The sequence below is a fragment of the Saccopteryx bilineata genome, chromosome 12 (genome assembly GCF_036850765.1).
Source record: "Saccopteryx bilineata isolate mSacBil1 chromosome 12, mSacBil1_pri_phased_curated, whole genome shotgun sequence".
Classification (NCBI taxonomy): Eukaryota; Metazoa; Chordata; class Mammalia; order Chiroptera; family Emballonuridae; genus Saccopteryx; species Saccopteryx bilineata.
In genome coordinates this window covers 2,053,937-2,079,228 of record NC_089501.1, presented here as the reverse complement: position 1 = coordinate 2,079,228, position 25,292 = coordinate 2,053,937, and the positions used below count along the sequence as shown (strand labels likewise).

At 36.7% G+C, this 25,292-nt stretch overlaps 1 protein-coding gene across 3 annotated transcripts in view; it reads left to right on the top strand.

The window, feature by feature from the left end:
- Positions 1-25,292, top strand: part of ATG5 (autophagy related 5) — a 161,629-nt gene that overhangs the window by 13,602 nt on the left and 122,735 nt on the right. For all 3 annotated transcript variants that reach the window (XM_066248280.1, XM_066248282.1, XM_066248281.1), the window contains exons 2-4: positions 424-584; positions 12,634-12,761; positions 21,326-21,404. In XM_066248280.1, coding sequence (XP_066104377.1) covers positions 477-584; positions 12,634-12,761; positions 21,326-21,404 — 315 coding nt within the window. In that variant the 5' untranslated portion in view covers positions 424-476. The remainder of the gene's footprint in view (positions 1-423; positions 585-12,633; positions 12,762-21,325; positions 21,405-25,292) is intronic.

Here is a 25,292-nt window from a genome sequence, read left to right as displayed (position 1 = left end):
GGATGGGAATATGTTTGCACAAAGATCTTTTTCCAAGATGAGAGATGTGTGTTTTTTTTGCAGAAAGAGAGACTGAACTATCTGGGGTAGGAGAGGTTAAAAAATGGGGCAGGGGTAATTGTTGAGGATGATATTTTAGAGTGGGCTGTAAGGGACCGTAGGGCACACTGAAGAGTTCGCTTTGGATAAGGCTTTAGAGAATGAAGCATATATAGCTTCCCATTGGCTTTGGTTCATTCATTGGCATACGCAATTTTGAATTGGTTATGTCTATGATGTCTTTAAGTAAATAATAGCTCTGCATTTAGAATTTGTTGACTGATTTTGGCATTCATTTATTCCTATAATCTTTCTTTGTTTTGGAGCAGGTTCATTTATTCTTGCAAGGATTTGATTAATGCTCTTCATTTTATTTCAATTTAGCTTTGGTTGAAAAAAGAGTTTAGCCTATATGTACTGCTTTAACCACTGGAAGAATGACAGATGACAAAGATGTGCTTCGAGATGTGTGGTTTGGACGAATTCCAACTTGCTTCACCCTGTATCAGGATGAAATAACTGAACGGGAGGCAGAACCGTATTATGTAAGTATGTTCGTGGTGGCAAATGGGATATATACCTTTGTTCATGTTTTTAAATAAAGCTCTAAGAATCTGGAGGCTGTTATTCAACATTTTATATACAATTAGTACATGCTTATTATGGAAAATTAAATAACACAGATCGGCAAAAAGAATGAAATTAAAATTATCTCTATTCTTACTACCCAGAGTAAAACCCACTGTTGAGATGTTGATATGGGACCTTTTTGACTTTTTTTTCTTATGCATATATATGATAGAATCATAAGTTATGCACTATTTTTAACAGGAAGCTATTTTGAAAATAATATATTCAGCCCCTGGCCGGCTGGCTCAGTGGATAGAACATCAGCCTGGTGTATGGACCTCCCAGGTTTGAATCCTGGTTAGAGCACACAGGAGAAGCGTCCATCTGCTTCTCTCTTCTCTCCCTCTTCTCTCCCTTCTTTCCCTTCTTTCCTTTTTCTCCCTTCTCTCCCTTCCCTTCTCTCCTTTCTCTCCCTTCTCTGCCTCTTCCCCTCTTGCAACCAGTGGCTCGATTGGTTCACATGTCAGCCCCTGGCACTGAGGATAGCTGGGTTGGTCTGAGCATGTCACCTTCAGGTGCTAAATATAGCTCAGTTTATTGAGCATTGGCCCCAGATGGGGGTTGCCAGGTGGATACTTGTCAGGGATACGTGGGAGTCTCTCTCTCTCCTCCTCTCTCTCACGTAAAAGAAAAAAAAAAAAGGAATACATTTAGATTTGATTGTATTTAGGTGGTTCCAAACAACTTTTTGACAAAGTCTTTATTTTAGCTCAGTGAACATATGAGCATATGTGTGTGTGTTTTCATATGTTGAGGAGCTACTAATATATATTATATAAAACATATTATTTGATAACATGAATTGCTGTGTATAGACCTGTGGTTTGAGTTAATATTATCTATTCTAAAAAAGAATATCAAGTATCTTCTGAATTTAGCCTATTTTTCATTTTTTTTTGAATGCACATATAACCCAAACTTAAACATCTGTCAGAAGTAATAGTATACTGTTTATTTTAATAGCCAAAGACATCCTCAGTTGTTATTATTTGAGTTTTTTCTTTTTGTGTCTCAGGTATACATAATATTTAGCCAGGAGGATCTAGAAACGTGGGAAATGTATTTATGGTGCTGGACTATTTCTTGTTTCACCTTGAAGCTCACTTTTTCTTTGGAAGACAGCAGTGCTCCTGAGCCTGCATGAGCTATAGAAAGTAAGACTACTGGAAATCTCAACAGTTTTCTTTTCTGCCTTTTAGAAAACTTCTGTAGTTAAAAACAAAATGTGGCTATAATTTATTTTTAGAAGAATTTCATTTATTAGATATATTTTTCTTCTAATCCTTCTATCATATGAATTAGGATATTGTTTGTGTTTTGTTTCCAAACTACTTTTCTATTTTAATTAAAACTTTTAACCTTGGATGGCTTTCTAATAGTATCCAAATGAAGGAATATGTGTCTAGTTGGTCAAAGTAGCAAAAAATGAGAAATGTATATAGTTTGTCTTTTATTTTTTTTTATATTTTTTTTCAGAGGGAGAGGAAGGGAGAGAAAGAAGCATTGATTTATTGTTCCACTATGTATGCTTTTATTTGATTCTTATATGTGTCCTGACCAGGATTAATCCTACAACCTCAGTACATTGGAACAATGCTCTAACCAATTGCACTACCCAGCCAGGGCCTTTGTTTACTTTCTTTTTTTTTGAGAAAGAAAGAGACAGAGGGAGGAAGGAAGAGAGATGAGAAGCATCGACTCATAGTTGCAGCACCTTAGTTGTTCATTGATTGCTTCTCATATGTGCTTTAACCAGAGTGCTAGCCAACCCAGTGACTCCTTTCTCAAGCCAGTGACTTGAGCTTTACACCAGCAATCTTCAGCTTCAGCCAGCAACCTTTGGGCTCAAACCAGAGACCATGGGGTCATGTCAGTGATCCCACGCTCAAGCTGGTGAGCCTGCACTCAAGCTGGTGACCTCGGAGTTTTGAACCTGGGACCTCAGTGTCTCAGGTCAGTGCTCTATTTACTGCACCACCACTGGTCAGGTGTACCTTTATTAACTTTTGAATCAGAATATGTTTGACATATCCTGCAGTTAAAAAAAAACCAGAGACTGCCGTATTTTTTCTTCTTTATATATAATTCTGTTTAAGTATTAAGACTGTAGTGAGAACTAGAGTATAAGTTGTTTTCTAGCCATTTCTGATGAATTGAAAGTGGCAAAAAGTAGGAGGAAGAGTATTGTTTTATCCAACAGGTAATTTTTTCTTGAATTCTTCCTAATTCTTCATGCTAAAGAAACTTAGTTATTATGATTATGTTTTTGAAGATTACTGGGAAACAGGCATGTAATAAATATTAAACCAAAACTAGGGTTTATCATGTAGTATAATCCAGATTTTGCTCTTTGTCTTTTTTCTTCTTCTTCTTTTCCAAGTGAGAGAAGGGGAGAAAGAGAGATAGACTCCCACATGTAATCTGACTGGGATACACCTGGCAGCTACCATCTGGGCTGATGCTCTGCCCATCTGTGTCCATGCTCACAACTGAGCTATTTTTAGCACCTGAGGCAGAGACTTCACAGAGCCGTCCTCAGCACCCATGTCCATGTGCTTGAGCCAGTCGAGCTATGGATGCAAGAGGAGGGGAGACACAGAGAGAGAGAGAAGAGGAAAGGGTGGAGAAGCAGATGTTCGCTTCTTTTATGTGCCCTGACTGGGAATCAAACCCGGACATCCACATGTGGCCCAACACTCTTACTACTAAGCCAACCAGCCAGGGTCTAAGTACACATATTCTTAAATTTAAATTAATACATACAGGAAGTAAATATACAAAATCATTAGCAATGGTTAATCTTGGAATTATGAGTGAGCATTTTAGTGCTCTGTGGTTTTAATTCACATGTGTTTGGATTTCAAGTTAATCTTGAAAGTATTTTTAATTGCTTTGGTTTATAATAATAATGTTTTAAAGATTCTGGATAAAATGAGGTAAAAATACCATGGCCTGAGAGCCAGTGTACCTCTTTCCCAGACACTCACAAAGCTCAGGGTTGTCACCATGGCCTGAAAAGTTTGTTCATGCTCAGGTGCAGTAAGGATAAGTGAGTAGGAATGTAGTTTATTTTTATAATGCTTATAGCTTATTTCTTAGAAACTATATTTTAAAATGTCCACTCATACCAAATTTATAAGTAATTATTATTCAAAGAGTCTTCTGGAATATTCTGTTTTTATTAGAAAAGCATAGTAATGTTAATTTCCTGCTTGATTTTGCATTTTGATTTGTTGGCTTCCTATAAATCTTTCATGCTGCATCCTGTTATTAAGAATGATATCTGGGCCCTGGCTGTGTAGCTCAGATGATTAGAGCATTGTGCCGATACATCAAGGTTGTGGGTTCAATCCTTGGTCAGGGCATATACTAGAATCAACCCATAAATGCAGAAATTAGTGGAACAATAAGTCAGTGTTTTCTCTCTCCCTCTCTTTCCCCCTTCAAATCAATAAATTAAAAAAAAAAAAAAAGAATTACAAGTAGTCTTGGGGTTACGACCAAGACAAGTTCTTTAAGTTTGTTCTCAACCTGATTGTATGTAAGTTGGAACAGGTACATTTACTTATTAAATGCAACTTAGACAGACGTTTGTCTTAACATAGTGTTTATTTTCACTTTTCTGTGCATATAAATACTTAAGCATTTTCAAACCTACAGAACCTATCTAGTTTGTAACCTAGGGACTGCCCTTGTATCCTGCCTTCAAGGAATTAAGAAGGAAATTCGTTAAACTAGGCAGCTTTTCAGTTTTTGTTGTTGCCATTGCATTTTTTAAGCTGTTGGCTTTTCATTTAGATAATCTAATGTGAAAACATACTTACTGATTTGGATTCATATTTTGTGACTTGTTACCAGAGGAAATCACACATTCGGACACATGGCCATCAATATGAGTGGACCCTAAACATTACCCAGCAGTCTTGGATGTTTCCTTAGTCCGGTGTCTCTGTTTTCCTCTGTTATAAGTATTCTCTGAGCCCCATCTCATCTTTCACTCTTAACAGGTGACCTCACTTTCTAGTTCACAGAAAAATAGAAACCATGTGATAGGACCTCCTTTAACTTTCTGCCACCAAGTCTGCAAATCCTCTTTGCACTCACACTTGTTTACTTCTCCTCTCCTGTTTTAATGGAAGAGATAGCCATCTGTGTCCTGGGTCCCGTCCTGCCTTCTCAGAAAGCTGGTGGTTTCTAATTGCCTCTTATCCCCACTGCTGCCCTCTGTTTATTTTACTTTCAACTTCTATCCTACTGGCTGCTTCTTTTCAGCATCATATTTGTCTTAAATCCTTCCTGTTCAAAACCCTCTGTTGACCCATCTCTCTTTCAACATCTTGCTTTCCCTTCACAGCCAGACTTTTAAACGGTTGTCTATATTCATTGTGTCCTCACCGCCCACACTTACTTTACTATAATCACATTTTCATTGCAACAACAGAACTGTTTTTGCCAAAATCACTAACGACATCTTTTTTGCCAAGCCTAGAGTCTGTTTTTGAATTTTCATTTACTTGAATGAATTGTTCACAGTTTTTTTCTTTTTTGTGCCACTGTTCTTTCTTGCTGTGCAGTGTCTTAGATCCCTAATACTGCTTCTACCTTTCTGGGGGTTTTTGTGGTCTTCTTTTCCTCTTTTGCTTGTTCCTCAGTGTTGACATTCTTAGGTCTTTGCCTTTTTTCTTTTTCACTTCACTTTTTCCCTCCAAGACCTCATATTCACTTCTATGGTTTGTTTTTTATTTATTTATTTATTTATTTATTTATTTATTTATTTTACTTTTCTGAAGCTGGAAACGGGGAGAGACAGTCAGACAGACTCCCACATGCGCCCGACCGAGATCCGCCCGACCGAGATCCACCCGGCACGCCCACCAGGGGCGAAGCTCTGCCCACCAGGGGGCGATGCTCTGCCCCTCCGGGGCGGTGCTCTGCCGCGACCAGAGCCACTCTAGCGCCTGGGGCAGAGGCTAAGGAGCCATCCCCAGCGCCCGGGCCATCTTTGCTCCAATGGAGCCCTGGCTGCGGGAGGGGAAGAGAGAGACAGAGAGGAAGGAAGGGGGGGGGGTGGAGAAGCAAATGGGCGCTTCTCCTATGTGCCCTGGCCGGGAATCGAACCCGGGTCCCCCACACGCCAGGCCGACGCTCTACCACTGAGCCAACCGGCTAGGGCCCACTTCTATGTTTTGAGCATTTTTGTCTTGACAACTCCCAAGATTTTACTTCTGAACTCTAGACCTATATGTCTGTCTGGTGGATATCTTCACTTAGCTGTCTTAAAAGAATTAAAACAGAGTGTGTTTGAAACTAGACTCACCGTCTTTACTCCCAGACAACCTGGTCAACTGCCATGCTTTCTTCCTATTTTGGCAAGTAGCCTATCATCTGGCTAATTAATTACTCCTAGTAGTAATTAACATGGGGCTCCTCCGACCTGTGGTGGCACAGTGGGAAAAAGCGTCAATCTGGAACACTGAGGTCGCTGGTTCAAAACCCTGGTCTTGTCTGGTCAAGGCATATATGGGAGTTGATGCTTCCTGCTCCTCCTTCTCTCTCTCTCTTTTTTTCTCTCTCTCTCCTCTCTGAAAATTGAATAAAGTCTTTTTTTTTTTTTTTTTTTTTTTTTCATTTTTCTGAAGCTGGAAACAGGGAGAGACAGTCAGACAGACTCCCGCATGCGCCCGACCGGGATCCACCCGGCACGCCCACCAGGGGCGACGCTCTGCCCACCAGGGGGCGATGATCTGCCCATCCTGGGCGTCGCCATGTTGCGACCAGAGCCACTCTAGCGCCTGGGGCACAGGCCACAGAGCCATCCCCAGCGCCCGGGCCATCTTTGCTCCAATGGAGCCTTGGCTGCGGTAGGGGAAGAGAGAGACAGAGAGGGAAAGCGCGGCGGAGGGGTGGAGAAGCAAATGGGCGCTTCTCCTGTGTGCCCTGGCCAGGAATCGAACCCGGGTCCTCCGCACGCTAGGCCGACGCTCTACCGCTGAGCCAACCGGCCAGGGCCTGAATAAAGTCTTTAAAAAAAAAATCATGTCAACATGTAGTTGATTCCTGCTCCTCCTTTGACCCTTCCTTCTCCCATATCCCAAATATTCGATCAGTAACTCAGTCCATCTGATTTTACATCTGAAATATCTCTCAGACTTACCAATTCTTTTCATATCCACTGCTACCAGCCTACTTCAAATCACAGTTTAAAAACTGATGGGCCACCTGACCAAGCGGTGGTACAGTGGATAGAGCATCAGGCTGGGATGCAGAGGAACCAGGTTTGAAACCCCAAGGTCACCAGCTTGAGTGCCGGCTCACCATCTTAGGCACAGGGTCGCTGGCTTGAGTGTGGGATCATAGACTTGACCCCATAGTCACTGGCTTGAGCACAAAGGTTGCTGGCTTGAAGCCCAAGGTCACTGGTTTGAGCCCAAGGTCACTGGCTTAAGCAAGGGGTCACTTGCTCTGCTGTAGCACCCTAGTCAAGGCACATATGAGAAAGCAATCAATGATCAACTAAGGAGCTGCAGTGAAGAATTGATACTTCTCATCTCTTTCCCTTCTTGTCTTTCTGTCCCTGTCTGTCCCTCTTTCTGTTTCTGTCAAAAAAACCAAAACAAAACAAAAAAATGATGGGCCAAGGATTGCTCCATGGCCTTACCTCAGGCACTTAGAAGAGCTTGATTGCTGAGCAATGGAGCAATGCCCTAGATGGGCAGAGCATTGACCCCAAGTGGACTTGCCAGGTGGATCCTGGTCAGGACCCATGTGGGACTCTGTCTTTCTGCCTCCCCTACTGTCACTGAATTAAAAAAAAAATGATGGATTGCATAGTACCAATTTCTCTGGTTTCAGTATTGTTCTCTTTTCATTTTCTTTTTTCTAACAAGATTTTTTTTTTAATTTCATTGATTGATATGAGAAAGAAAGAAACATTGATTTGTTGTTCCACTTAGTTATACATTTTGTAGTTGATTCCTGTATATGCCCTCACCAGGGATTCATCCTTCAACCTTGACATATCAGGACAAGGCTCTAACCAACTGAGCTACCCGGCCAGGGCCGTCCTCTTTCCATTTTGTAGTGTACAGTTCGTGTAATCTTTTCAAAAACACATATCTGATTTTTTCACCTGCCTGCTTAAAACCTTTGTGACCTTTCGTCATCCTTAGGATCCTTGATGTAATGTATAAGGTTCTTTATAATCTGGTCCCTTGCTTCTTTAGTACTTACTATTCTGTCCCAACCCTCTACATTCCTGTCATATTCAACTTCTTATAGTTCCTCAAATGTGCCAGTCTGTCCTTTTGTATTCAGTCTGTGCCTTCTTGCAGTTTCCTCTGTCTGGAATGAGTGAGCAGCAGTATCTGTCACTCCTGCTCATACCCAGACACACATCCACCCATGTTTGGTTTACTTGTTTGCCTTTTGACTACTGCCTCAAATAGACTGCCTGTCAGGGCCTTTCTTCAGCCCCTAGATTAGGTTCAGTTCCTTTGCTGCTTGTTTGTATAGGATTCTTTACTTTCTTCTTAAATTTATCACATTTATAACTTTGTTTTTACTGTCTGCCTGCCTTTCTAGCCTGTAAGCTCCCATGAGAGGAAGAACTTTGCTTCATTCAGTGCTCTATGCTTTTTGCCTGGTGCGATGCCTCATGCATTAAAATGGAACAGAATTCTAACGTATTTTAATTGTTTTTGTTTTGATTAAGTAAATTTCTAATTTTATAAATGAAAATTGTTAACAAAATAGGCTTTATCATGAACAAATAATTTTACAGGCACCTTTTTCAGGAACATTAGTAACTTACACAGCTGTATAAAACATGCATTCCTTTCAAGCTGTTTAGAAGCAAATGAGTTACTTGTGTCATGCTGAGTACTTGACAGTGCTGAGTAATAAGAAAACACTAGATATAGAGAGCAGAAAAGCAAATCCCGGAGGGAAGGGGGGAGGGCGTTGCAGGGAGTGGGACAGAGGGGATGTTGTGGAAAATGGTGGGGGGGATGCATTCGGAGGGGACAGTAGAATCTATGTAAACACAATAAATTAAAAAGAAAAAACCCCACTAGGTTCTGTATAGTTGACTATGTCTCCAAAGGGAGTTAATCCTTTTCATATAAAAGAACTTAAAGAACCTTGAAGACATTAATGGAAGTGAAATAAGCCAGACACAAAAGGAAAAATAGTTTATGATCCGTTTATACGTGGTACCTAGAATAGTCTAAATCACTATTTTTCAGCTGCGGCTGCAGACTGCTGCCAGTCCACCAGAAAGTTTATGCTGGTCAGCGAAAGATTTAACCATTGATTACCAAGAGCCAGGGGAAAAGGAAAATGGGGGAATTATTGTTTAATAGATATAGAATTTGAGTTTGAGATGATGAGAAGTTCTGGAGATGGATGATGGTGATGGTTGCAAAACAGTGTAAATATATTTGATGCCATTGAACTATATACACTTAAAAATGGTTAAAATTGTATATTTTATGCTAGGTATATTTAACCAGGATTAAAAAAGAATTTAAAGTAAACCAATAATATACACCTAAGAAAAACAAGTGGTACAGTCTGGATATACAAGTTAGGATGATGTCTTTTTGCTGTTATTTTCTTTTCATTTTTACCTATTTTAGTATTTACTGGATACTTTACCTATTTAAAATTTATTAGAGAAATTGTATCTAATGTAGTCATTCTTAAATCTTAGAGTTATTTCTATTAGAACTATTCTAGGTATTAGTTCAAGATTACTCCTATAAGCCAATTTGGAACAGATGATTTCCACTGGGGGTCCTTGGGTTACGACACAGTTTTGTTCCTATGACAGTGATGTAACTCGAATTTTGGTGTAAGTCGAACACACGCTTGTCTAAGTCACTTACCTATCCTGACATAGCTGTAAAGTCATAGTCTAGAACATAAAAACACAAAGAAAGGAAAAGGACATAAACATGTAGTACTGTGCACTGTACTGCATATTCTTCCACCACGTGCACACTGGCTCACCCACTTAGTCCATAAGCACGACGGTAACGGTGTAAGCTGAAACATGCATGTCTCAATTTTTTAAAGTTGTTATGGGAGTGTGTGTCATAAACTTGAAATGTCGAATGTCAAGACTGTGTAACTTGAGGACCCCCTGTACATTTCATTATAGATTCAGTCTTGAGGGGCATTAATTATTGATTGATTTTGACCTTTTGTTCTATTTTAACCTTTCGCATCTCTAATTCATTCAGCAAATATTAATTGTTTGCCTACTGTAATTTTGGAGGCTTGGGAATGTAGTAGTGAACAAAACACAAATATTCCTGTCTTAATGGAGCTTATTCTATTGTTTCTCATTTCTTTATTATAAAGAAGTTTTTGTTTCATGAAATCACCTGTGAATTTTTCAGCAACTTTGATCAAACCTTTGACACGTGGTACAACACTTTCCAAGATCAGGAGCTGATGTCCATATTCATTAGTCCTAATGTGTCTTCCTTCTTATGATCTCCATAGGTTAATATCATTCTCTACAGAACAGATTATTATTAAATGCTCCGCAGACTATTTAAATTAAAGTGCTAGACTTATAGAACTTATTCAGTTGGTAGGTTATATGTATTTTTTTTAATGGCCAATTTCCATACTGTTTTAACTTCTTAGAGACTGTCCATGCTACATCTGTATTTGATGCTGTTGTTTCTGACTAATAAATCTTCTCTTTGTCATTTATGTAGCAGAATATGATTTTGGAAAGTTGTTTAAGCTGAGGACAAAATAGAAGTAATAATGCTTTCTGAAAACAAGTAATGCTTTTCCTTATACTAGCATCAATTCCCTTTTATTTTTCCTTCCTAATCATATTCTAGGGTGTTTTTATTGTTTTTAGTAAAAGGACCTTATGTTCTGTTGAATCCACAATACTGTCCAACAGCTTGTTTGCAGTATTAGTACTGTCTATTCCATACAGAACATGCCTCCCACACCGTCGTACTCCATAGCCCCTGGGATTGCTGTCATGTTCTCTTACCTACTTGGGGCCTGTTATCTTGAGCTTCACTGATTAAATTTCACTTCCTTTAACCAGAAATTTCTCTTTGCATATATTCCCCAGCCTAGTAGTTCTGATTGATTTACTGATCGAAAGACATAACCTTGAATAAGCAGCATGAAAGTGGTGCAGCGTTAGACTCACAAAAGCAGACGAAAGAGAGTACCAAAAGAATTTGACCAGCAAAAGAAAACAGAAGCTTAGGAAAGCAAGAAATGACTAGAGTAACTACTGCAAAGGAGGAAAAGACATGAATTCTCACCAGTTTTCTTTTATCCTCTAACCAATTTTCCAAAATGCTCTCTTATATTTTCTTTCTTAGTACCTTTCCTGGGGGAAAAAACAATGATGGTCTTCACACAAATCCAGTTGAGACTTTAACCTAGCTCAACATTCCCTCCCAGACTTTCCTTTCCAAAGTCCACAGCCCAACCTTCGTAAGGACAGGATTGAGGAGTTAAGTGACAGTGACAGGATCGCCAGTCTACCAGCATTGTACTTAAGCTTGTGCTTTATTGTTTTAAAGATTTACATGTATAGGTCAAAGTCAGTCATTTTATATGCCATTCTTTGATTTCTTCGTTAGTAATCACCAAAATCTGTTCTGACTGACTTCCAGGCCTTTCCCACTTTTCCATTGATCCCTATCTCCTTATGTAGTAATATTTCCTTACCAGATTTCCCGTCTGTAATCTTCTTTCAGTATTTTATATACAACTGCTAGAATATTTCTCAAGTACTGTTCGCATCGTGGCATTCTTTTATTCATGGTATTGTACTGGGCCCCTGTTGTTCATCAAATGACTTTTAAAGACCTGTTGCTGCCATGAATGTTTTTGTAAGTACTTTTGAAAAGATTCATTTTTTTAAACCTCCATTTTTGCCTTGGAGTACAAATTATGTCTTTGTCTTGGCATTCTTCTTTGAGACTGATCTAATACATAGTAGATTATTAAAACATGAGAGACCAATTGAGAAGTGCTGATTGGTCCATCAAGGTGTACATTAGGACTGAGTTGATTATCCTCTTTGAATAATTTAATTAATTTTAGTGAATCATATTTTTAAGTTAAATTTTTTTATTGAATTATTGAAGTAACATTGGTTAATAAAATTATAGGTTTCAGGTGCACAATTTTATAATACATCATCTGTATATTTTTTTTTTTTTGTGAGAGACAGAGAGAGGTACAGACAGACAGGAAGTGAGAGAGGTGAGAAGCATCAATTCTTCATTGCGGCACCTTAGTTCATTGATTACTTTCTCATATGTGCCTTGATGGGAGGGGACAGGGAGGCGGGTACAGCAGAGCAAGCGACCCCTTGCTCAAGCCAGCGACCTTGGACTTCAAGCCAGCGACCTTTGGGCTCAAGCCAGTGACCATTGGGTCAAGTCTCTATGATCCCACACTCAAGCCAGCTACCCCGCGCCCAAGTTGTTGAGCCTGCGCTCTAGCTGGATGAGCCCATGTTAAAGCAGGTGACCTCAGGGTTTCAAACCTGGGTCCTCTGCGTCCCAGTCCAATGCTTTATCCACTGGACCACCGCCTAGTCAGGCTGTATATTGTATTGTACTGTGTTCACCACCTTAGAGGTTAAATTTGATAGAAATACTAAGTGTCCTAAATAGTATGACATGTAGTTACATTGTTCTTTTATTTGGAGAAAATTATGGAAAGAGTATAAGTAGATTTGTGCGACTTATTTATGTCTTAAGCTGTACTTAAAGTAATGTTCTCATAAGAAATTTTAAAACATCTTAGCCTTTAGCCTCTGATTTGTTACAAAAAGCAGTTGATTTTGGGTAGAATATTCAAAATAATGCAAAAATCATGTGTTTTTTCCTTAATATTCAAAAACCTATTTAGTATATATATATTTTAAAGAATAAGTAAATGTGGTTTTATAACTTTTCATTTCAGTTGCTGTTGCCAAGAGTAAGTTATCTGACATTGGTAACTGACAAAGTGAAAAAGCATTTCCAGAAAGTTATGAGACAAGAAGACATTAATGAGATATGGTTTGAATATGAAGGCACACCACTGAAATGGTGAGTGAATTTTTCTGCATTAAGTGTTGTGTGTATGCTAACCTTAAGAAGGTATAGCGCCCTGAAGCAATTTTTTAAAAGTTCTATATATAACACAGAAAATTTAAATGAAAATATTTCTGCCTTCCATTTGGAGGCATGGGAAACTGGGCAGATTTGTATATTTTCAGGAGATTTTTATATGGAATAATATATTTGTTTATAGGTTTGTTTGTTTTTCCAGATATATTTAAAACCCCTTTATGATATGTCACTCAGTGACACTATTCAATTTTGTTTCTATTTCCAAAATCTTTACAGATCTTTTTTAGTGGCATCTTTCAAACTTGTGGCCACATTTGGTTGATCATTGTGCCATAAGCACATTTTATTTAGCCTTGTTTAGTATTAAAAATACATTGATTTCCTTTTTATGTGAAAAATAATTTTGGTATTATTTTAAAGAAATGTATTGAAAATAAATTCTAAATCTGGGTTAATCCATGTACCGGTGATATATTTGTAATTCCTTTATTGGAATTTAGTTGTGCTTCACAAAAGTATTTAATGAAGAATGTGAAAAATGGTTTAAGGTATACTGGCATATAAGTGTTGAAATGCTACCATATGGGTACAGACTTAATCAAAACTTAAATGAAATATGAAGAGAAATGGGTTAAAGATGGGCTTACTCTCTGAATCTGGGAGTATTAAAATGAATTTTTAAAAAGACTTAAATAAAAAGAAGCTAGTAAGTGTTTAAGTGCAGCTGAATCCAAGAATTATATAGAAACAAAGAGTGAACTTTGGAACTCCCTTTGTGCTGATGAATGAATAAATTTTTCATAATGTTTAGAAATATACAGGATGATATTTCGTATTAAGTTATAGGTCATGTTGTTACCCTTTTGAGGTGATTCTGGAAAGGGATGACAAAGTTCTTTTTAAAATTTTTAAATCAAAACAATACTTAGCTTTACAATCATATATGAGACTCATGACTCTTGGATAGTTCTAGATCTCAGGCAAGATAAGTTAGTGTCTTCTGTGTCTTTTTATTTCTCAGAAGAATAGAAGGTGGCTTTAAAGAAGTATAAGAGGAGCCAGGATCAGGAGAGTAATGGAAAGGAAGGAGGGAGAAAGATTGTGAGTGAGAGCAATTGGATATAGTCATATTCTTGACAGGTCTATTGGTATTATAGTCGAATATTGTACTTGTATTGATTTATGTGTATGAGTTATAGATTATTGTAGGAATCTGTGTGACTGACACAGGCTTTGTTATTTTACCATCCATTATAAAGCAGAGTTTCTCAGCAAGGGCCGTTTTGACATTTTGACCTTGGTAATTCTTTGTGTTGAGAAGGCTACCCTGTATATTGTAGGATTTTTAGCTACAGCCCTGGCATCTACCCACTAGCACCAGTAAGCATTCCCTCTCGTCATTCATAATGTGTTTAGCATGGTGTACCAAACACCCCCATTTGAGAAACTCGAGTAAAGATGGGAAACTTCAATTTAGCTTTTATAGTAAATGATTGTTTTTATACTTCAGCTGCTGTTTTAATCTATCCTGTGTGGAGGCTATTTTTGTATTTGATATGATTTATATTCTATAGGTTTGTATTCTATATATGATATCAATAAGTAATATTTGGATTCATATATCCCAATTACTACAGAGTAATATTTTTGGCTTAAATATATTTTGTTCCTACTTTGTTAGTATTTATCCTTTTAAATTAACTAGTGAAATTCTTTTCCCTATAAGAGAGCTTATATGAAAGTAATTGTTCAAGGATCTTTCTTCATTTTAATTTTTGGGATATTATCTTTTTATGCATAATGTCACTTGCATAGTTACGTCTTGCTATAAACTCATTGTATTTAATGGCTTTGGGTACAACTTTCCTTTAGTATTTTGTTTTGTACTCCATATGTTTAAGGAATGAATAACTTCCAGAGGCATGAGTGTAATCCAGGACCTCTAGCCTGAATTTTTATCTTTTCTCTCTTCACTCCCCCAAATAGCAATTTTTTCCTATATTAAAAGAATTGTCTCCCTGGAAATAAGCTGTCAGTATCTACCTGGCATTTAATTTAAGCAATAGGCCGCAGAGGACAGGGCAATCATTGTAACAGCTACTACTGAAGCTTTATGGGACTTGGGCTGTTGAGACAAGTATCTTAGGAGTAGAGGAGTATTTGAGTGGGATGATTGCATCTTTCTTATATTTGATTCTTTGGAGTTTTAAATAAGTTCAAGTGAGAAAGGAAATCAAACACCAATTTAGACAATCCAGTTTTAAAAACATGAATTGATATTTTTCCCTATAATTCTTTTTTCTATTTGTATTTATTGTTTTAATTATTTAAATATCTGTGTGAGATGGTTAAGTTGCAGCTTTGTAACTTAAGCAGTAGAATGTAAGAGACAGTAAGTCAGTGTTCAAGGAATGAGTAAACAAACTTTTTTCTTTCTTTTTTTCTTTTATTGAGAACACTGAGACTAAAATAAATAACTTGTTCAAATACGCAAGTAGGACCAGATTTTGAGAGTCTTAGTTCAGGGCTCTTTCCATCACAACTGTTGATATTCTGTCTGTCAGATAGAATTGTTGGGTTTCTCCTATTTTGTATTTTCTTTCTGATTGCCTAGTTTGTCCATACTAGAAGAGAAATACATTTAAGGGTAGTGTCATACACATCATGAATATTTAATGTAATGTCGATTTGTACAATGATTCCAAGGAGGTTTTTATCAGATTAGCGCTTTATCCTCTACACTCCTTTGTTTCTTCTTAAAATTATTTGGGAAATGAAAAGTGTTGATCTAAGTCAAATGTAAAGACTTTTTTTTAGTGATTTAAGTTGATTAGTCAGCAGAGGGTGCTCTAACATTGCATTTTAAGGAGTAGAATTTCTTGTTATCATAACTCAATGTTCAAAATTTGTATTTGTTAATTTTTTTATTAGACTTATTCTAAGAGAACAGTTCTTGATTCTTCAAAAGAATACTTTGGTAGTATGCCCTAATGTTGGTTTAGATCTTAGGCCTTTGGTACAAAACTTAGAAAAGTTTCTCTTTGTCAACTATAAAACAAATATCTCTAATGGGATATTATTTTGTGTAAATTGACTTATTTTCAGGGCTTGTTGAAAGTAAGAAGTTGAAACTACTTTTTGAATTAAAGAAAAGAAGCAAATACTGATGTTGATTTTAAACAGAGACATAGTAGAAGGACTTTGAACTTATGGTAATACTGAACCTGTGTGATTTCAAAAGTTAATTTTAACAAAATAACTTAGTATCTTAATCATAAATATTATGCAGGCTCTTATCTCTTCATTCTAATTGTTTTTTTTATTTCTTAAAATTTTTCTTTTTTCTTTTTTTAACTAAGCGTTGGGGAAGCAAGAAGACAGAGAAACAGACTCCCACATGTGCCCTGACCAGGATCCCCCTGGCAAGCCCTGTACAGGGCGACACTCTGCCCATCTGGGCTGCTGCTCTGTTGCTCGGCAGCTGAGCTATTTCAGTATTTCAGTGCCTGAGACAAGGCCATGGAGCCATCCTCAGTGCCTGGGGCCAACTTGCTTGAACCATTTGAGCTATGGCTGCAGGAGAGAAAGAGAGAGAGAGAGAAGGAGGTGGGGGAAAGGTGGAGAAGCAGATGGTTGCTTCTCCTGTGTGCCCTGACCAGGAATCGAACCCAGGATTTCCACACGCTGGGCTGATGCTCTACTGCTGAGCCAACCAGCCAGGGCCTAATTGTTTTTCTAAGGTTATTTCTAGAATTTTATAAATTATTCTGTAAACTTGATTTTTTTTTTTTAGTGTTATTTTTTTAGAGACTGAGAGTGAGTCAGAGAGAGGGATAGGCAGGGACAGACAGATAGGAACGGAGAGAGATGAGAAGCATCAATCATTAGTTTTTCATTGCGTGTTGCAACACCTTAGTTGTTCATTGATTGCTTTCTCATATGTGCCTTGACTGCGGGCCTTCAGCAGACTGAGTAACCCCTTGGTGGAGCCAGCGACCTTGGGTCCAAGCTGGTGGGCTTTTGCTCAAACCAGATGAACCCGCGCTCAAGCTGGTGACCTCGGGGTCTCGAACCTGGGTCCTCTGCATCCCAGTCTGACGCTCTATCCACTGCGCCACCGCCTGGTCAGGCTAAACCTGATTTTGGAAATGCAATTTACTTAGCATTTTGTACTTGTGCTAGTCCCTTGGTTATTGGTTATTTTTGTACATAAGTATAGGCTTAGAAAGCTTTAAAACACAGTGCTAGTCTACAGTTTGTACCATAAAGTAAGGCAAAATTGATTGTAATTATTAAATTACTTTGGTTTATATTTTAGTTATACCCTTTTTATTCAATGAATGTAGCAGACTTATGAATAAGATGCATTTATTTGAATGAAATGGAGTGGGACAGTAGTTCTCTAGTATATGGAGAAGATTCCTTCAATGCTGATCCTAGAGTACTGGTTTGCTGTCTGACTACAGATGTTTAGACTGGAAGGAGTACCCTTGGCTGACTTCAGAGCATATCCATTATTACTATGCTGTGTGCCAGTTATATATACGTATTCTGGCATTAATGAAAGGCTAAAGAAGAAACAGTCTTACTCAAAGAAAATGAAAATACTACTCATTTTGAGAATAGAATTTAGAAAAGATTAGTGCAACTTAAGGAAAAAGAAGAAAATTAATAACATGAAAATAGACCTAACTAAATATTCTGATGCAGTTGGGTTTTTTTAGGGCAATAGATTGAACCTTTAGGTAGTTGTACCCTCTTTTCGGATATAATCCAGGTTCAAATCTTCATCACTTCCTATGCTATTAAATTTAGGTTAGATTGATAGATGTAACAACATAACAGTCAAATGGCCACATTATGGTTTACTTATAGTTAAGGCTTACCTGGTTTCTTAGTTTGAGTTAGGAGCCTCCTGACAAAACTGTCTAGAATATCTGTTTCGAGGAGTTGTGCAAATTAGTACTTTTGAAGTCATTGGTATAAATCAGATTATAGAGTAAGAGAAATTCAATACCTTTAATTTTTTCTAGTTCTGTTTTCTTTTAGAATTTTTTTGCATATTAATATGTTCTTTAGAAACAAACAATCTTAAAAAGCAGTTAATTCAGATAGTATATATTTTTTGGAGTTAGTGTCCTTCCATCAAAATCATTCTGATACAAACAATTGCATTGAGCCACATATGAGCCATATACCGTATTTCCCCATGTATAAAGTGCACTGTTTTTCAAGAAATTTGGGGTCTAAAAACTGGCTGCATCTTATACAGTGGTTGTAGATTTTTTTACTTGCATTTCCTGCTTTTTCACGCTTGTTTTTGTGCTCATTGTTGAAGACAGTGATTCGTCATCAGACACAGATGAGAACAAGCTAATGGATGGGAGTTTTGACAGTGATGAGGAGTTGTATGAATTTTATGATGAATAAAACTTGAATTCAATAACTTTATGTAATACCCTCTTTTCCCCCCAAATTAAGGTGCATGTTATACATGAGAGTATCTTGTACATGGGGAAATATGGTACTTTGACAATAGAATTAAGTAAATAGTTATTTTACTCCTAAGTTTTTACATTTTAGGATGCTTTTTTATATTAATACTTTATGTGTATTTAAATGTTTTAGAAACCATACTATTTAAATTTTTATCCTAATCCTTAGTGTATGAGAAAAAAAGTCATTATTATTTACCACTTGACATTAATGAACTTTAAACTATATATATTTAAGTCATTTTGTAAGAAACTTAGAGAAGTAAGAATAAAGGAATAGAGTATAACAACTTTATTAGAAATTTTAGTGAACATTTAAATACAGCATATTTATATTTTCACTCCATATTTTCCTGGTTTTTAATTTATATATACCTGAAGTGGGCAGCATCCTCTGGAAACAACTAACTGCTCATTAGTTGTCATACATTCAAATAGATCTTTCTGTTGAATTACTAAGTGGATAAAAAAGTGCCATATATCCTGAGAAATACATTGTTTATTCTATAAAATTCATCTAGTATATCATCATCTATTCTAAAGCCTGTGAATTCACTTTTACTGTTGTCATTCAAGTCTAAGGTACTGCTATCTGTCTCTGCAAAAATCTTCTGATTTATCTAGTAATTGTATAATGTCTTTCAATTTTCTTCTCTTTCCTATTATGGGGGGAAATATAACATTGTGAATTTTCAGCTGTGTTGATGATAGCTAATAGTCATCCTTTTTTAAAACTATTAATATATGATGTAAAATTTAGATGATAGTAAGAAAATGGAAAAAGGATGCATTATTGTATTATCCTTCTAGACATGACATTATTTCTCCAAATTCTTACTATTTTAGTCTTTTAGCATAGTTGAGAATAATTGCTAAGTAATGATGAAATAACAAAATGTTTCAAGATAGAGGAAAAAACAAGATCACTAAGATCCCATAATATATCATAGATTTATAAAAGGGTCCAGTAGCTCTACATAAAAATTACTAGATAAAGTGTTCGTTTGTTTGTTGTTGTTTTTTTAATGAGTTTTCTCTGTGGTTTTTGAACAACCTTTAAGGAAGAATGAAAATTATGAAGTATCAAATGTAAAATAAAGCTACTCAGAAAAGAAATTCAGAACCTAAATTTGGGTCTGTTGGATCTTTGGTATACAGAGGGTTAACTATTTTATGCCTCTTTTATTTATGCATTCATAACTATTTATTATCTACTTTGTTCAAGAGTCTATGCACTTACAGTCACTTTTTAATATTAAGGGTAAAAAATAATTGATGATTATGAGTCTTTTTATGTTTAACTTGTATTCTGACCCAAATACTTGTTTATTTTATTTTTTTATAATAGTTTATTTTTAAACTTGATTGTATATGACATTATTGACTGCTTTAAGATAATATTTAACCTTATAATTTGCATATAGTTTCACTATGAATGGCAGAGAATGAGACTGCTAGAGAACCTATTCAATAGGTCAGCTGCTTAATTAGCTAAAGAGATTCTGTAATTATATGTGCAGTACTACATAGAGTTTGGAAAGCAATGTGCTCTGTTAGCATAAATAGCCACATTCATTCATAATTTAGTTGTGGAGACCTAAGAGGAACATTCTTTAAAAAAAAAAAAGACTAACAAAGATCTCTTAGAGCTCGCACAAGAGTTCAGAGAGAGGGACCAACTGAATAGCATCTATGACCCGTCTCATTTTAATTGTTTTTATTTTAGTTTTTGATTGAGACCAGAGTTTTTTCTGGTTTCAGAATATTCTGAAGGAAAAACATCCTATTAAGTACAAATTTTTCTTCAGTATTTATTTCTGTTTATGAAAGATTCATAGTAGATGCTGACTTTTGAATAGAGAGAAGTTGAAAGGTTATTATTAAGAAATACAACTCATATAACTAAAGCTACCCACTATTTTATTTTACTAGCAAGGCATTCATCCTAAATTTATTCTACATAAATACATGATCTCTAATGACTGATTACTTTTTCACAAACTATATTATGTAAACATAAGCAAACAAATAGTATTAGCTAATATATGAGTCTGGTGAGGTTGTGAATTGGGTCACTTGTTTTGAGGGAAATAAGATTTTCAAAGTTTTTAGTTCTTAAATCTAGGAGTAATTTACTAATATATGGGGAACAGGGCTGTACATAATACCACGCAGTCCTTATTTTGCCTTTGTTTGGAGTATTCTTTAATTCTGAATTACTGATTAAGCTACTTTAGAGGCTTTAAAAGGGGGATTTTAAAAAAAGGTTTATCTGTTGAAATATGCAAGGTTTGTATTATTTTGCTTATTGCTAAATAATTTACTTCACTATGAGTAATGGTCATCATTAGGAAACATTATCTTATTTAGGAAATCAAATTTTACTTTTTAAAATCTTTAGAATTAGATTGCAGAAGAATATTCAATGATTTTGGAAAATTTTGATATTGTTATATGAAAAAAGCAGGTTATAGCAGTTTTTTTTGTTCTGTTTTGTTTTGCCTCTTTTTCTAGATTATAGCAATTTGAAAAGGAAAAGCCCAATTTCTATTTAGATATGTACGCATAAGTAAGAGACTAGAAATTTATATGCTATATATAATGTTAATAGTAAAAGCCACAAAATAGGCAATTGCATGCTTTTAGCTACTCTTTTCAATTCCTAAAATTTTAAGTTGTTTTAAAAATTGAAAGTATATTTAAATAAACTTTAAAAAACTGGTTGCCCTATATGAATCCTGGATGATAATTAGGTGTTGCAGTAGTATAACATAACAGTGCTCATGGCTGATAAAAAATGCTGTAGCATAGTCCCATTAAGTACATTGAGGCTTCCCTGGAGAATGAAATGATTAGAAGAAAAACCACCTGATGCCCTAATATTATGCCATATTAGCCCAGGCAAATAACAGTATAAAATGTCCCCTTTCTGTGCTGTGTGGTTAAAGTCCCTGGATACTAGAAGTTAAAACTTGCTGGAAATTTACTTTGGAATTATAACTTTAAATATTTATTATTTCTTAAAATATACTCTTTCATTTTTAGGCATTATCCAATTGGTTTGCTATTTGATCTTCTTGCATCAAGTTCAGCTCTTCCTTGGAACATCACAGTACATTTTAAGGTATAGTTTAAATAGCATTTCCCATTTGTCCCACTTGTGGTACTTTAGTAAGTAGATTTAGAATAGAATTTTTTTTAAGTGAAGTTGTTTATTGCTTTTACCTTGGCACTTTTTAATTGCTAAGCTGCCATTTATAAAATACCTTTCAATTTCTAATTCTTGGCAGAACTATTTAAACATTTAGTGTTTAAATACCTATTTTTTGTTGGTGCCAAATACACTTTAAACTTTATAATATTTTGGGATAGTTATAGTCATTAAAAAATAAATATCAAATAGAAAGAACAAAATTCTCATTGTAGATGTGGGCATGGGAGTAGGGAAGGAGAAAACTTAAAACTAGATAACTCTATGGCCTTTTTGATTGAATTGAGGAAGGATTAGGAGGCAGAAGTGTAAAGAATTGATCTAATTTTATTTTGAGAAATATTAATTCCTGTAGTTTTAAAGAGATGACTAGATTTATTGTAACCTAATTATGTCTCAGTATTTTATAAAATGCTGGTCTCTCCTTCCCCCAATCACCCGGGATTTTCCCTTCCCCACCCCAAGGCAATTCACAAACACCTCTGAAAGATTGAACCACCTTCATTGTTTGATCACTAGGCATTGATTCTGAAATGGCAATGGATAGTGGGAGGGAGCATGTTAAGAGCTTGAAAAGTCTTTTAGGTGTTTGATTTGCTTTCCCATAAGGGACATGTTCAAAGTCACTGCCCAAAGGAGACTCACTTATTCTTCCTGAGATTTGTTCCTCCCCGTCTTACTGAAATTGAATTTGTGAGTCATTTGAATTTATATCTCTACTATTTTCACTAATGTGTTTTGCACAGTATCATGTTGCCAAAGATTTTAGTTACCACAGAACCATGCAGTGTGAGGACGTGACTCTGATGTACATGAGTTTCACTTTCCGTGGTGCTATGCAAAGCAAGGATTGTGTATGTTATAATTAAATTTTAGAATGATGTGAAGATAAAACTACTCCAAACATAGTAAGAGTAGAAGTCCCATATTTTCTAACAAGTCTTTCCCATTATGTAGAAAAATAATTACAGTATTTAATGTGTATGTGTGTGTGGGGGAGGTAGAATGCACTCTAAAAAAACTGAAATTTATGTTAAAATGTATCATGACTACCCATTTATTCATTCATCCAACAAATATTGAAAGTGTGCCGTGTGCCAGCTGGGCACTGTTCTAGGAGCTTGGGCTATATGAGCAAATGACACAAAGATATGCAGGCGCTTCATGGTCCCTACCTGGCACTACATAACTAGGCCCTCTGTTTATTGTTTGAAGGAGTCAATGGGTTGTAATAATGATAGGAAAGGCTTAGAATTGTTAGGATTGGTATCGTGTAATGATTCTCAAAGGGGACTGTGGACCCATGGGAATTTCCAAAGTCCTGTCAAGGGATTCATAGAGTCAAATATATTTCCTTAATAATATTAACATGCTGTTTGTCCTTTCCACTGTGTTTACATTTGTACTGATCTGCAGAAGTGTTGCTGGGTAAAACTGTTGGCACCTTAGCATAAGGCAAGACAGCACAATAGACAACTCGTATTCCTCACTGCCACATGCTGACTATTCTGGCTCAAGCAGTACAAATTATTAATTATTATTAATCTTCTGAGTACATGTTTTTTAATCTCCTAATGAAATAGGAAGTACACATAAAAACACTCTTGGCGTATGGCACGTCTTGTGGTTGTCCTGAGGAAAAGCACTTGTGCTATTATTTGAGTTGCAAGCTAAACAAGCCACATGAAACACCAATTTTTACTTTAAAGAGTGACTGATAAATGAACTGTGGTTATGCAGACTTGGGTGTTTGCCAGACAGTTTCTTGAAAACAAAGTGAGACTCTCAATGCAAGTAAAACAACTGACAGTATTGGTTGCCTGCCAATGACAAAATTTGTACTTTTAAGTGAAACTTAGAATTTTGGAAAACTTGTATCTGCTACCATGTGTATCTTGACAGTTTTGTTATTCTTAAAAGAATTTTTTGATGAGATTTGTGGTCATTTTAAAGAAATTTTGTATAATGAAATGTGTCGCAATTGGGAGAAGATCTATATTAACTCAGTAAAGAAATATTTCCAAGTGACCAATGCATGCTGTTGTAAAATCATGCATGTGTAAAAAAAGATCGATTCAAAGTGCCAAGTTAGGTTTTTGGACCAAGGCACTCTTCCTTTTTTTATAGTGCTTGGGAAGGCACTAGCACTGGTCCTGACTGGGACTTGTTCTTTAAGTGTACTTGTATGACTGAGCACACCCCTTTCCTGATGGGCAAGTTCGTTCTTGCTAGGCCAAGAGTGACTGTGTTTCTCTGAGGTAATTTACCATAGCCCAGCATTTTCCACTTTGTGGTGATGACATAGGTCTGGGTAGCTTTCCTAGTTCTTGGGTATACTTCATAGTCTCTTCCATGGCTTCTCACACCTGTACTTTCTAGCTTTAAATATTGGTGGCTGTTTTATAATATCTCTTAATAGTGTATGATATTAGTTATATACTGCTGTGTGACAGATCACCATACATGTAGCAGCTTAAGACTACAAACATTATCTTAGAGTTTCTGTGAGCCAGGCTTACCTGGATCTTCTTAGTATTTGACAAGACTACATTCAAGGTGTTGGTTGGGCTACATTCTTGCCTGGAGATTTGAGAATGAGTTTCCAAGCTTACTCAGGTTGCTGGCAGAATTCATTTCCTTGTGACTGTAGGACTGAGGGCTAGAAATTGTTGACTGTCAGCTAGAGGCTGCTCTCAGTACCTAAAGACTATTTGAAGTTCCTTGCCACGTGGACTTCCCAACCTTTCAGCTTACTTTATATTGAGTCAACAAAAAAGAGCTTCTTAGTCTGTTAGCAAGACTGAAGTTTGTTTTGTTTTGTTGTTGTTGTTGTTTTGTATTTTTCCCAAGTGAGAAGAGGGGGAGAGGCAGACAGACAGACTCCCGCATGCGCCTGGCCAGGATCCACCCAGCATGCCCACCAGGGGGCAATGCTCAGACCCTCTGGGGCATTGCTCCGCTGCAATCAGAGCCATTCTAGTACCTGAGGCAGAGGCCATGGAGCCATCCTCAGCACCCAGGCCAACTTTGCTCCAATGGCACCTTGACTGTGGGAGGGGAAGAGAGAGATAAAGGAGAGGTGGAAAGGTGGAGAAGCAGATTGGGCACTTCTCCTGTGTGCCCTGGCTTGGAATCAAACCTGGGACTTCCACACGCCAGGCCAACGCTGCAAGACTGTAGTTTTATATAATGTGACTTAATCACAGGAATAATATATTACTTTTGCCACATTCTTTTGGTACATGCAGGTCACAGTTCCTCTCCACACTTCAGGAGGTAGAGATAATGGAGGGTTACATATACTTAAAATTTATGAAATGTGGTTTGTTTAGTCATTAATTTATTCATCAGATATTTATTGAGGTTAACATCTGCTTTCAGCTGTGACAGAGTAACTGGATTGGATTTTTTTTCCAGCCATTAACAGCTTTAAAACTGGACAAAATATATGAAGTAGAACCGTTTCAGGCACTGGACAGTAGAGAGAAAGAGAACAAACAAGGTGAGCTCCACATTCAGCCCATCTATACTTCAGAGCAGTTTTCTGTGTCATGGGGAGTTGGACTTAAGAAGAGAAAGGAATTTCTGTTGACCTGAGAATGGAGATTGGAGTTCTGGGCTGCTGAAGCAATTAGAATTTGCTAGTCGGGGTATCAGAGAAGAGGGAACAGATGTATAAGTGTGAGTTCCCCTCGAGTACTTGGTTGAGGGCTGGAGTATACATGCATAGGTGATATTCCTCAAGGCATAGTACAGAGTGTATGGTAGGGAGTAAAGAAGTAAGGAACATACTTCAGAGTA